Here is a 15,314-nt window from a genome sequence, read left to right on the forward strand (position 1 = left end):
GTACAAGTATGTGACACGGAGACACCATGATGTTTCTCAAGAGTTGGATAGCTCCCGATTCCGCTTCTAGAACGTGGCTAATGAGGCGTGCGACTTGGCCGGCTTCGCCCTTCGACGGCAGTGCTGGTGCCGAGGCTGCCCCTACGCGCTTAAGGCTACCCCAGTTCTCTTTTTTTTCATTTTACTATTCCACCAGGCGACCTTCAATGCTCTTAATATAATTTTGCTAGTATGGGAATAACCAAAAAGTCTCAAGGTACCTCCCTATAAAGATGTAAACCGGAATACTAGTAGAAATTTTCAATTTTCAGAAATTTTTGAACTATTTTCTCAAAAAAAAAAGTGTAAGAGAGAGAGAGAGAGAGAGAGAGAGAGAGAGAGAGAGAGAGAGAGAGAGAGAGAGAGAGAGAGACATAGAAAAATCCTTGCGCTCTTTGAGAGAGTTGAGTTTTTAGAGAGAGAGAGAGAGAGAGAGAGAGAAACCCTTGCGCTCTTTGAGAGAGTTGAGTTTTTAGAGAGAGAGAGAGAGAGAGAGATATATATATATCCACACCGAAGAGGAAGCAGAAGTGGCAACCATTTATGGACGACAATGTGGCAACAAGATTGTTCTTATGTTTGCCAATAGCATCTATGCACTTTCTTTCTCTTTTGTGATACAACATTATGAAATAACTAATGCATTCAATTTGTATCCATTAACTCTAATGGGAGAGCAGGTGAAGATAAACGCTACCGACTCTTGCTAGTGGTGAACAAATCTTCCTTCTCAATCATGGCCACTGTCAATTCTAGAAGATTTGCATTGCTATTGAAAGCACACAAGACATTGGAATGAAGGACACACTAGTAATAGTCAGATGGTCCCTCCATAGTAGTTGGTATACTACATGCAATGCCTTCACAAAGCAGCCTACACATGGCACTCAAGCAAGCACAGGATATCATTCAAGTTCAAGAACTATCTATGCATTATGACGGACATGTGGCATTTGAGTTACCATCTTTTGATCTATTTGTGCACGAACTTATGACAATTGCAACATGTGAATTTACCATGGAGAATAAGTTTGCACAAATAGAGTTTTGGAATATGCTCAACAAGATGATTCAAAAGCAAGGATATGACTGTGTATCAATGTGTGTGTGAACACATTCCTTTAATGTGTGAACACATTAAAGGAAGAGTATGGCTCTTTTTTTTGAGACTATTTGAGATGCAACATGGTTACTTTACTACACTATACTCTGTAGAGTAACTACTGAGATCTTGATCTAATCTTTTTCATTGCTTATGCTCGCTCGGTTTCTTGTCCGCTCGGAAGTACTCGCTCGAGGATTGGAATTCCTTGGAAAAAAATAGCCCCACCATCAATAGTTAATCCATGCAACACTGCCTCAAAAGCAATCCTTTGATTTTCATTTAGACTCTGCTCCATTTCACATGACACGGATAGCTCTTGCATTGTGTAAAGGCATTTCTCTTGGAAAAGCAAGCTATTTTCATCACGTGTCACAAAGCATTCATCAGGCATTGGAATTCCAGAAAATTCAGTTAAACTTCGTCCAAAAGTACCAAGAATGTTATGAAAATCTCTCAATGCATACCCTTCAGCAACCTGTGTACAACCATCTAACGACTCATATCTCATCTCCAACATGTGTTGATAGTCCTCATACAAAAAACGTCGAAATCTTTCCCATAAGAGATGAGGGGAGGAGGGTTCACAAAACAATAGAATGGTCACAAACAAATGTCTCAATTGCAAGCTTGTATGTGTACTGCAAGCTTCCTCCATGCATCCGAACCATTCCCCATCATCGTCCAAGATAAACAATACACCATTTGCGGAGCGTAGATCCTCAAATGATTTACATCCTTTACAAATAGTCAAAAGCAAACGGACATAATATCGTTCACATGCAGAGGGTTGCACAAAATACATCTGCCCAATAGTGTCCCCACGACGTCTCTTTGTCCATTTCTTGGAACCCGAATTCCACACCCACTTTTGAGAAAAATCGATGTACAAAATATCGTTTGCTTCAGGATTCTCCAAGTTGCATGTGAACCACTCTGTCAAAGTGGTCTTCTCTGCATTATCTCTTTGCAAGACATCATTAAGTCTATCATTATCTCGAAAAGTCACCATTTGACCAGCCGAAACATGCACGCTCAATCTCTGAACAACTAGTGCGTCATTGTGCAAAGGATATTCAAAAATTCTCCAGCAAGACTCAGATGCAGATACATAGCGGCCATCCGTGTACATGTCTATCTCATCAATGTTCACCCTTTCTGCATCACGTACCAATGTATGGAATCTTACAGTTGCATTATCATGCCCCTTGTAGATGTACTTATAGACATACTTGACGGCTGAAATTGTCGAGCATACCTCAACATTGATATGCGCATTAAATAGTGTTGACAAAACAGGATTATATGGCACAACCCATCGGTTATCAATAGAAGAAATCCTAACCTTGGCAGTGAAGCCATTGTTTTGTCGCACATAAATGGGGTAGCCATTATTATCCATGCTTGTTTGCTCACAAATGAACGTGGATATTTTCTAATACATCGGCCATCAACCATGCAAGGAGATGAACTATTTAACTCACTGCATGGACCATGAATGTTACAACTAACAATGATATCATGCAGCACTAGAAATCGATTTTTATCTGGTAGCTCTGCACAAACCATCTTGTCATAGTGAGGCTTACATCGAGGATCTAGAATCAATAATGTATGAGAATGTGGCAAGCCTCTCTTTTGGAACTCCACGACGGACATGTAAGCCACCACTTTCCCAAAAATAACTTTCTTTAAGATATACTTCATCATGCTCGAGTGTTTCAAGAAGAAAACCCTGGTGGTTATGTCTGGTCGATCAGAGGAAACCTGTCCTGGAAGTAATGCCTCATTTATTTCTGGCCATTTGGGGTTACATGTGAATGTGATAAATAGGTCTGGCTTTCCCTTTGCACGCACAATTGCCATTGCATCTTGATACAATTGGTACATGTGCCGAGGGCCGCTTATAAAAGATGAGGGTAAGACAATTCTTCGACATGCAGACCATCCAACTACAACATCACTCCCAGACAAATGCACGCGGTATGCCCATCGAAATGCGCATGGAAAGGTATGGTGCGTCGAAATATGGTGCATCGAAAAACGCATAACATGTTGTAGTGTATCATCAAAATATGTATAACAAAAACGATGGAATTTCTAGCATATTTATTATCCTAAAAATACCAATGGTATGTAGTTAAATTAGAGCGTTGGAAATTACGAGCGATCTAGATTCTTTGCAAAACGTTGGAAATACCTGCGGGCTACATTTTTTGCAAAGAGCTGGTATTTTCATTGTATTTCCATTTTTATAAAATGTTGGTAGTTATAGTGTTTTAGAACATTGGTATTGCCTGCGCTTTCCTAGTTGGAAGCACTAGCACTTACACAGATGGAATTTCCAGAGATTTTCCAAAGCTGGACATACCAACACTTTGCAAAATTCTAGAGAATAGCCAAAGGTTGTTTTCTTAGTACCTAAACCCATCAAAGGAACACATTTTTCAAGCCTTTATAATACCACAATATAACTTTATGATACAACTAGGAAAAAGACATCATAGCATATCTATAGGCCATATAAAAAACAAAGGAGACCATATATAAATCAAACAAGTTGATAGCTAATACAAAGTTTGTAATTGCATTGTCGCATCAAAGTTTCTACATAGAGTAGCAAAAAACCAAAATGATATTACATCGTTGTATCAAAAAGGGTTACTTGGTGTTACAAACTTTGGTGTACTACATTGTTGTATCAATAAAAGTTAAAGCTAGGAAGCTGCCTAGATTGCTAGAATGAGTTGGTCACTTCTGACAAGTAGTCCGGCCATAATATTCCGGCAAAAAGGAATATTCCGGCGAAGGAATATTCCCCTAAAGTTGCCCCTGAATTTTGGCCGTGAAAATTTTGGATTCCGACGAGTGATTTGTATTTTCGGCGAGTGATTTTCCTTCACGCACGATGGCTTCTCCTCATAATGGGGGCCTTATAAATGTGCGTTTTTACCACAGAAAATTACAAGGGGTAAATCAGGCTCCATACTTAACAATCTCCCACTTGGAGGCTGATCTCCAAACCAAACTTGTGTGACTGCTTTCCATCCTAGCTTCTTATCCTTGAATGCCGATTGAAGATGAGCAAAAGCTCAACTTCTCCTTGTTGAACACCTTTGTAAACATGTCTGCAAGATTTTCACTTGTATGCACCTTTCCTAGCTTTAGCTATCCCTCTTCCAAAAGAGTGCGTATGAAGTGATATCTCACCTCGATGTGCTTTGTCCTTAAATGAAAGGCTGAGTTCTTTGCAAGATGGATAGCACTTTGGCTATCATTTTACAAGACACAATTGTCTTGTTTGAATCCAAGCTCTTCTAAGAATCTGCGAAGCCACAGAATTTCTTTGCTTGCCTCCGTCATCGCTACATACTCTGCTCCTGTGGTAGAAAGTGAGACCACTTTCTGCAGCTTTGAAGCCCAACTTACTGTTGTGCCTCCAACCGTGAATACATAGCTAGTAGTGCTCCTTTGAGTATCTTTGTCACCTGCCATATCTGCATCAGCATACCCTTCTAGAAGAATATCAGTTCCTCCAAAATACAAATCATTTGTTGTTTTCCCTTTTAGATACCTAAGCATCCACTTCACAGCGTGCCAATGCTCTTTATTTGGGTTGTCCATGAACCTACTCACAACTCCCACTGCATGTGCAATGTCTGGCCTTGTCCAGACCATAGCATACATTAGAGAACCTACCGCTGCAGCATATGGAACTTTAGACATATAGGCTATCTCCTTTTGTGTCTTTGGACACATATCCTTCGTTAGTTTAAAGTAACCATCCAAAGGTGTAGAAACTAGTTTTGCATTTTGCATTGAAAACCTTTCTAGTACCTTCTTCATGTAATCCTCTTGAGATAGCTTTATTGTCTTCTTCGTCCTGTCCCTTGATATTCTCATACCAAGTATCCTCTTTGCAGCACCTAAATCTTTCATTGAAAAAGATTTAGACAACTCCTCTTTTAGGTCTTTGATGTCCTGCATGTTAGCACTTGCAATCAACATGTCATCAACATACAACATTAGGATGATGAATTTCCCATCTCCCAAATTCTTCATGTAGACGTAGTGATCCGAGTGGCATCTTGTGAATCCATGATCCAACATCCATCGATCAAACTTCAAGTACCATTCTCTTGATGCTTGTTTTAAACCACACAAGCTCTTATTTAATCTGCAAACCATTTTCTCCTTACCTTTTACTTCATACCCCTTTGGTTGAAGCATGTAGATTTCCTCCTCTAAGTCACCATGAGGGAATGCCGTATTTACATCCATTTGCTCGAGATTTAGACCATTAGTAGCCACAAGGCTTAAGACAAGCCTGATTGGGTTCATTTTTACAACAGGAGAAAATATTTCATTGAAGTCAATACCTTTCTTTTAAGAAAACCCTTTTACCACAAGCCTAGACTTGTACCTTTTCTTCCCACCTTCTTCTTCCTTCACCTTGTACACCCATTTGTTTTGAAGTAGCCACTTACCTTTAGGAAACGCAACCAACTCCCATGTTTGGTTGCGATATAGTGAGTCCATCTCCACTTGCATGCTCTTTGTCCATTCTTCTTTGGATTCATGTTGCATAGCTTCTTTGTATGATTCTGGCTCTCCAGAATCTGAGATCAAGAGATGGTTGAAGGAAGGAACAAACTTTCTGGAGGTCTACTTGCTCTTGTAGATCTTTGGGGAATAGGTTGAGGCTCCTCAATTGGTTGACGTTGTTGCACATTGTCCCCGTTTGTAGTCTTTGAGTCTTCACCGTCCTCAAGCTCCATGTAATCATCACTTGTTTCTTTTGTTTGTTTTCTTTCCAAGATATCTTTATTTTGTTCATTAAAAATTACATCCCTACTCCTTAAGATTTTACCATCTTCAGGATTCCATAGGCGACACCCAAAGTCACCTTCTCCATAGTCAGTGAAGAAACACTTTTTGGACTTTGCATCTAGCTTTGATCTTAGGCTTCCATCTATGTGCATGAAAGCCTCACACCCAAATACTTTGAGGAATGCATAATTCACCGGTTTACCTGTCCATGCCTCTTCTGGAACTCCCCCATACAATGTTGTTGAGGATGACTGATTGATTAAGTACACAGACGTACTTACAGCTTCCGCCCAAAGCTCAAGTGGTAGGCCTGCATGTATCCGCATGCTTCGTGCTCGCTCCATGATTGTCCTATTCATCCTTTCTGAAATCCCATTTTGTTGAGGTGTCCTTGGGGTGGTCCTTTTCCTCCGAATTCCATTGCTAGCACAAAATCTTTCAAAAGCTTGGGTGCAATATTCGCCTCCATTATCGGATCTGAGGCATTTAACCTTGGTACCTGTTTCATTCTCCACAAAGGCTTTCCACCTTTGAAATATGGAAAATACATCGGACTTATTCTTCATGACATAAATTCATGTTTTTCCAGTCGCATCGTCTATGAATGTTACATAGTACAATGAGCCACCAAGTGATGGTGTACTTGCAGGACACCAAACATCAGAATGAACCAACTCAAGTTTTTTATTTTTTCTTTCATTTCCTGATTGTTGAAATTTTACCCTCTTTTGTTTACCATAAACACAATCTTCACAAAACTATAAGTCCACTTCTTTCAAACCTGGCAGAAGCTTCTTTGTTTGAAGGATTTTCATTCCTTTGGCACTCATATGCCCAAGCCGGTAGTGCCACACCGCACTCTCAACTTCTGTAATTGTTGCACAAGCTGAAGGTTGTGTGCTCATAGTACACAAGTAAAGTGTACCGACCTTTTCTCCCTTGAAAACCACCAAAGATCCCTTTGAGATCTTCCACCGTTTGTTTCCGAATGCAATGTTGTGACCTTCATCGTCCAATTGTCCTATAGAGATCAAATTTTTCCGAAGAGAACGAACATGCCTAACATCTTTAAGCTTCCATTCATTTGCGTTAGCAGTTTTGACAGAAACTGTACCTTTGCCGACAATCTCATAAGCTTCATCATCTCCCAAGTATATATACCCAAAATTACCTTTGGTGTAATCTTGGAAATGTTTCTTGTGTGGTGTCGCATGGAATGAAGCCCCAGAATCTACTATCCAGAAATTAGACACATTGTCTAATGAGAGAATTAGAGCATCTTGCTCTACTTTACCTGCCACATTGGCCTCCGATGTTGGCTTGTTGTCTTGAGACTTAGTCTCCTTCTTCTTGTTGGACCAGCAATCCTTCTTGACGTGGCCCTTCTTGCCGTAGTTCCAACATTCAAGAACTGACTTTGTGTGTGACTTGCTTCGTTGATCATGACCCTTTTGGTTTTTGAACCTCTCCTTTGGCCTTCCTCTTGTTTCCACTAATAGTGAACCACTTGATAATTCTCCTGTGCTTCTCCTTCGCATTTCCTCGCTTAGGAGAACACCCACAACATCATCAAATTTAAGATTATTTGTGCCAGAGATAGAATTACTTATACAGCCATCACAAGGCTATCCCAACTATCCAATAGAGATGATAGTATAAGGAGAGCTTGCACTTCGTCATCGAAATTGATTTTCATTGATCGAAGCTGACTTATGTTTGTGTTAAAATCATTTAGGTGTTTTGCAACTGAACCATTCTCTACCATCTTTAGATTGAACAAGTGTTTCATAAAAAATACCTTATTGGATGCCGATGGTTTCTCGTAGAAGTCGTCAAGTGACTTCATCAAGTCCTCTGTGGTCTTCATCTCCAAAACATTGAAGGCCACTATTGATGCCAAGCTTAACCGGATTGTTCCCAGTGCCTTTCGATCAAGGACAATCCATGTTTCATCTGCCATTGTTGCGGGCTTCTTCGCAAGACCGCCTAGTGGCAAATAGAGGTCCTTCTAGTAGAGATAGTCTTCAATCTGCATCTTCCAATGTTGGTAGTTTTTTCCGTTGAACTTCTCAATCTTGAGATTCCCTTCTTCCACCATAACTCCCACTCAATTCAAGGAATCCTTTCCTTGAGATAACTTAGCTACGAGCAAACCTTGCTCTGATACCAGTTGTTAGGAAATATGACGTAGCTAAATAAATACTTGAGTAGATTAATTAATGGAGAGAGATAGATTTCACACACAAGAGATTATAGAGTAGAGAGAGAGAGAGAGAGAGAGTACACACGATATACGTGGTTCACCCAATGTGGGCTACGTCCACATTGGAGAGAGATAGATTTCACACACAAGAGATTATAGAGTAGAGAGAGAGAGAGAGAGAGTACACACGATATACATGGTTCACCCAATGTGGGCTACGTCCACGGGAAAGCAGCCACTCAATGGCTTTAGTACTTCAAAACAAGAAGTAATTTACAAAGGGATTATACCCTTAATAGAGCTCTCGCCTTGCTTCACTCTCACCACCTCACACCCACTTTGTTGCATCAACTTCACACTATATAATGTGTATAGAAATGGCCTCCTTTTATAGGTCAAAAGGGCTGCCCTCTCTCAGGAGAGGCAGCCATGTGTAGAGGCCCTTGTGTAGATAAGTCCAAATCAGACCCTCCAGTCGGCCCATGTGTGGCCGCCCTTGAGAAGACAAGTCCACTTTTGAATTCGGCCACCGGCCACCGGCTATTGACTTCCGACCACCGGCCACCGGCCAACTGACTGGTCCTTTTCTGACCACTTTTCGATTGCCGTTCGGCCATAATATTCTGGCGAAAAGGAATATTTGGGCAAAGGAAAAAAAAATTCTCAGGGGCTTCCGCCCCCGAGGCCCCTAAAGTTGCCCCTGAATTTTGGCCATGAAAATTTTGGTTTTCGACGAGTGATTTTTATTTCCGCCGAGTGATTCTCCTTTACGCACGATGGCTTCTCCTCATAATGGGGGTCTTACAAATGTGCATTTTTACCACAAAAAATTACAAGGGGTAAATCAGGCTCCATACTTAACAAGAGTTAGTCAAATTAGATTAGGCAAGCAGACTTCATACATACAATTAGACAATAACTGAATTGGAAATAGAAGACAAGAGACTTATACTAGAATTGGAATGTATTCATATATTTGACGTATGTAACTGGAATAATAGAGACACTAGAGACAAGTAATGCTCAGAGAAAATGCCAAAAAGAGCAGAGAAGAGTAGAACTAGACTCTTGAATGATCAATGATAATCGTTTTCACAAAATGAGTAATGGATCCTATATATAGGTACCTGATTGGGCCTCTAACTGAGTGTGTGGTGTACAATTATTGTAGTAATTGTACCCAATAATCACCAATTCCTAACTACTGCTTTGATTTTTTACTAAGGTCCATTGTCTACATTTTCTTCCCCCTTTTCTTTGAATTTTGGAGTGTTTTCAAAATTCCAGGTATGCTACTAAAACGACTAATATCCTTGGGAAAGTGGTCTGAATCCATCAATTTTTCTTTTAGCTCGCTCTTTAGCAATAGATTGCAGATTTTTTTGAAACATTGATTCTTGGGCTTTTAGTAAATGCAATGGGGCGTCCTCATTTCCTCTTATCTGGAGCCTTCTTCTTTGTGGTATTTAAAATTTTCTAAGGTGGAACCTGAATTGCCAGAGGTTGACCCGTACCATGAGCATCGGTGGTAGCGCTCTTCTTCTGAATAAGCCAACTCAAAAGGATTTCTTGCTCCAGCTGCTCCCTGCAATCAATCATCATCTCCATTTTGTATGGCTTTAGAGAATTCCAGGTCTTTGTGTTACCGTTATATAATGTGTGCCTTCCCCTAGTAAGTCTAGCTCTGGCCAACTTATGATAGATCGATCTGTGTGGATCTATCCTTTTGGTTTGAATAACACTCAACCATTTCCGTGAATTGTGTCTCTGAGGATGCTTTGTTTTCCAGTTCCTTTTTGTAAATCTTTGAAGCCTCAACTAGCAATTGAAAGAGTTCCTTAGTACATCTGATCAATTAACGGATTGATCCTGCCACTAATTCATCATCACACGGAAGTTATGGTATTCCTTTAGCTCAGACACAGTAGAATTCTGTTCACGGTCATTTAAGGAATTCAAATGGCTTTGCTATTTTCATATCATTCTTGCAACTGATCCACTATCTTCAAAAACTTTTGCTGATCAACTAGTTCATTGTACTACTTAGGATAAACAACATGGTTAAACTTTGCTAATTATTCATCCTTCATTGTCAAAGCATACAACAGAATAGGAGACTCGAGAACAAACTCAATAAATTTCATGACAATATGATTTTCTTGTAGTAGCATCTTTCTAAAAATCCAAATCAGATGAAAGAAATTTTTTAGATCCATCTCTTTGTGAGATCCCCAACTCGTCAATACCAAGATCGGGATGGGATCCTTGATAGGTCTCTAGGTCTGATAAAAATCAGAGTGTTGACTGCTGGGTCAACAACACAACATAACTTAAGTTTCGTACCAAAGTCTTATCTTTTGCGAGTTATGAAATGCTGCGGATTATGGCTATAAACGTCATTTGTAATGAGTAGTTATTCTAGTTTCAGAAGCCGGGGTGCAATGGCCATTCCAGATTGTAAATACAAAGCCATTTGATCCTTTCAACCCCATTTTTGGTTAAACCTAAGGTAGCCTTAGTATATAAGGTACCTAGGTCATTTTGTAAAAGAACTTTTAATCATAATCAAACTTTAGCGCTGCCGTCTACTGTGTGTGAGAGAGAAAGAGAGTGAGTGTGAGCTTCATCCTCTTGCTATGCCCTGCTCGCTCAACGAATTGGAGATCCGACTGCACCATTGTTGTAGGCTCGAGAAGAGCTACTCAACGACGCCAAGCATTCCACTCGAGACGAAGCGCACATGCCGACGCATCTACGAGCTATTTGTGGCCGTAAGTGTATCAAACGATGTCTGATTTTTGCGTGCTAGTAGTCTATAGAATCGTGGCGACATAAGCTACGCATTGGTATTCATAAATCTCAGTTTCGGGCACTTTCAAAATTCTCCTCTGTCATCCTACGTGTTTTCCGCAGATGGGTTTAGAGTGAGGGTTTTGAGTGTAGAAGCTTAGGGACAGGTGTATCCTAGTGAGGGGATGGTGTTCCTTAAGTTTCGTACGAATCTGGCATGATTAGGTGAGTTATCTTCCGTATGTGTGTATGTGGCTAGGTGGTGTAGTTGAGAGCAGTGAGGTTCTTGATTGTGGTTTAGTTGGCCTTCCAGAGTGTTGTATGTGTAGGATGGTCTCAACCTGACAAGCTTAAGAGATTTCCTCCGTGTGCCTATCGTGTCATCTGTGTCCTCGATTGACATTATGTTGATCTAGGTAGTGTTTGCATGCACTTCATGGGTGTGTGAGTAGCTTCCCGTCCAACATTGGCGCCGTTGCCGGGGACACAAGGACCTAAGTAGGTTTCCTACTAACACTCATGTGATGGTTGCTTGATTTAGTTTCGGCTAAAGAAAGCATTTTTCGTAAGTGGATCCGGAAGAGGATATTCCGTGATCAAGTGGATAGCCAGGAAGCGTGTGTCTTGCCGAGGGTCTGTGACTAGATAGGTTTAGTTAGGATCTGTGGATTAGAGTAGTTGTTGGTGGTCGAGTAATTTGTGAGGTGATAAAAGCGTTTACTAGTCCGTGTGTGATAGTGAAGCGTTTTTCTACTCATAGATGCAAAACCCCATATGGTTTGTAGGAGTAGCTTTAGGTAAGTGATTCGATTCTGATCTAGAGCTATTCATCATTGAATTATTTGCTAAAGTGCTTGATTGCATTTGAAATCACGAAAAAGTGTGCTTTTGAGGGTAAAAATGCATTAAACAAGCTTTTGTGGATATTTTTGTATGACTGACTGATGTTGTGCATATAAAAGAGCAATTGCAAGGGTTCTGTGAGGAAAACCTGCAATTCTGTAAACATAGACATCCTACGCGTAGGATGTCTCAAGAGGGTTCTGGAGACCAAATTTTGAAATTCTGAGTTGACCAATGGGTTCAGAGGGTAGGTTTTACCCTAGTAACATATTGACTTGGGTGTTTTTCCCTACTTTTGTTGACCAATAGCCAAAAGGCGGAGTCAGAAAACGTAAAATTTCAAAAAAGGCTTAAATTGAGTGATTTTTGCCTGTTTTTGCAATTGTGAAGCATACTTGCACTTGCTGGGAGCATAAGGAAGCATCAAGGACACTTCAGTCTGAAAAAATTAGCAGTAGACATTCTACGCGTAGTATGTCTACAGGGTGATCTGGGCACTTTTTTGAAAATCTGAGGTTACCAGTGTGTTTAGAAGGTAGGTTTTACCCTATTTTCACCTGGAAAGTGGAAATTTGACCAAATTTTGACAGATCAAAGCCAAAAGACGAGAATTGCCAGACATCCTATCCAAACTATGTCCAAGGCATAATTTTTGAGACCAAGCCATAGGATTACTCCAAAGGCATGTTCTAAATGTTGTATTGAATGCATGTGAGAGTTTTCAGCTCATTTGGGTGAGAAAATTGGGTTCAAAGTGGACTTTAACACTTTTGACTAAAAAAGGAAAGAACAGCTAAAAATTGGGACTTTTGATATCCAAACCAAAATCTAAGCATACCACTGGGTTACTGACATCAAGGGGAAGCTGTGGGACAAGTCTGGGATCAAACAGGCCAAAAAGACATCCTACGCGTAGGATGTCATATGTGTGATTTTGCACTCCAAACTTAATTATGAGCATACCACAGTGATCAGCACCTTAAGGAGAGTCTGTGGTTCAAATTTGGGAAAATTCTGAGTAGTTAGACATCCTACGCGTAGGATGTCTACTACATAATTTTGAAACCAAAATTCTACTATGGACATAGCATGCTGTCATATAGCCTTAGGCAAGCCTCCTAGTCAAATTTGGTCCAATTTGGAGCTGATTTGACTTAGAAATTCATCAAAACAGACATCAGGCTTTTGGAACAGATTCTTGAGCATTTGACCAACCTATAGGTGTCAGAATCAAAAAGTAAAAATAGATGTGAGTTTAGCACATCAAGGGGAAGCTACAGTGCAAGTTTGAGCTGAAACAGAGCAAAAAGACATCCTACGCATAGTATGTCTCTAGCTTGATTTAGGACTCCAAACCAACTTATGAGCACACCAATGTGATCAGCACATCAAGGAGAAACCGGGGGGAAAATTTCAAGTCATTCTGAGCAAAAAGACATCCTACGCGTAGAATTTCTCAAGGCCATTTTCAGGTCCAAATTAAAATCTGAGCATACCATTATGTTGCTGGACTTAAAGGGAGTCTCTGAACCAAATTTTGTTAAATTCTGAGCAAAAAGACTTCCTACGCGTAGGATGTCTCTAAGCCAGTTTTAGGGTCCAACTGAAATTTTAACCACACAAAAGTGTTCACAGTGTCACAGAGATCCCAAATCTTCTTCCATTCTAAAACTGCATTTCACTGTTTTGGCCATAACTTTCACAAACGGTATCGGATCGGAAAAGTTTTTATATCAAAATGTAGCCTGAGAGCGGCTCTACAGATCTTCGAGCAAAACTTGAACTAAATGTATGCCGTTGGCAATCGTTTAGTTCAACTTTGAAAAAAACATTGTTTGAGGCCTCAAAATTCATCCGCAAGTTAGGGGTGTCTAAAAGCGACAATTTGCGAGAATTGTGAGAAAACGGTTGCGGTTTTGGACATAGTTTTGACTTTTCCCTAACCAAAGCACTTGAACACAGTGGACTAAGTCTACTTGAACCAAGCAAAAGCTCTTAAGCCCAGAAATCATGCCTACCCTAGATTCAAACACAGCTTACATAAGCTTGGAGATCCCGACGATAAAGGAATATCCTCCCACAATGGATCTTCCAAACTTGCAATTGATAAAGATCCATCTTGTTGAGAGAGTTTGGATGATTGGTCATGAGAATGAAGGACTATATAGATACATTGACGACAATGAGGTCAATCTTTATAGGTGCTCAGATCCATACCTAGAAGAGATAACGGATTACAAGCTCTTATATGTCTACACATATGGAGTCGACTGTCAATGGAGATCTATAGTTGTCGACAAGTATGGACGAGAATACAGAGTTGTAGAAAGCACAAATCCACAGACTGTACTAGAAAGAGGTGGATATTTGGTCAATGAAGGACCACAAATGCCTCCACCAAACACGAGAATTCCTATAGGAATTCCAAGAAGAGAGCCACCAGGATTCCCTTCAAGAGCGATAACGAGAGAAGGATTGGGAGAGTCTCTGGTTAGACTTGTAGACAATCGATGAGTTACACCATCCCAAGTCCAGAAATGGGTAAACAGAAAATACTCCGGAGATGAAGATCCGAGAGATCATGTAGCGGCTTCTAGAAGAGTGATTAGAGCAGAGGAAGTTTCAGATTTTGCGACACAGTTTGTGGGATTTGGATTGACTCTAGAAGATGATGCAGCTACATGGTTCGACTTGGTGGAAATATGTGATTTTGAGACCTTAGATGAGCTGTTTGAGGAGTTTATTGAAGAATTCTCACCAAAAGGCATTGCTCACAACACGGTCTCGCAAATCCATAGATTCAAACAGAAAGAGGATGAATCAGTACGCAAAGCATCATTACGACTCAAGAGATATGTTAAGCTCTGTCCGAGAGCGGAATTACCTACGCAAGCACGACTGATGCTGATCTTTATCCAGGGAATGAGACATGCGGGCCTTCAGAAGGATCTGCATATGATAAGGAGGATGACGCTAAACGAGTTGATCAAAGAGACTCTTTATCTAGTGGATAATTGTGGGGCATACAAAGAAAAGGACTTAAAGAGTCAAGGAGATGACACATCCTCTCAGCACAGTGTTTCACAGATAAGTGAGTCCATTGCCAAGCCAACGGCACCTATTGATCAAGAAAAGCTTATTGACGACTTGGTCAAGAGGTTGATTCCTCTTGTAAGGTCTGATTCGGGAGAGCCGAAGTGGTGTGAAATTGAGAGAAAATGGACGAACCGTACGGGGGAAGAGTGCTATTATAGCATGGAAAATGCTAGGGAGAGGTATGTACAACCTGTTCCAAAAGCACCTACTCCACCTAGATACATTACGGGGAATGCGCCAAGACCAGTAGGGGTTTTAAGGCCACAGGTTGAACAACAACCTTCGCTGCCAGGTGCTAGAATGCCGGTAGACATGAGATACATGCCAATGATGGAAGCATCAAATAAACCAACGCCAGTACCAGCTACAATGTGGTATAGCAACCAAAGAGAGTACTACCCTTCGGAGAAA

At 40.6% G+C, this 15,314-nt stretch overlaps 1 protein-coding gene across 1 annotated transcript; it reads right to left on the minus strand.

Annotated features, from left to right (window-relative positions):
- Positions 1 to 1,292: 1,292 nt before the first annotated feature.
- On the minus strand, positions 1,293 to 2,543 carry LOC147438252 (uncharacterized). The gene has a single exon (XM_086486723.1). The coding sequence runs from the start codon at positions 2,541 to 2,543 to the stop codon at positions 1,293 to 1,295; it is 1,251 nt and encodes a 416-aa protein (XP_086342849.1).
- Between the last annotated feature and the right edge of the window lie 12,771 nt (positions 2,544 to 15,314).

This window comes from Adiantum capillus-veneris, chromosome 17, assembly GCF_014529385.1.
Source record: "Adiantum capillus-veneris isolate H3 chromosome 17, ASM1452938v2, whole genome shotgun sequence".
Taxonomy (NCBI): Eukaryota; Viridiplantae; Streptophyta; class Polypodiopsida; order Polypodiales; family Pteridaceae; genus Adiantum; species Adiantum capillus-veneris.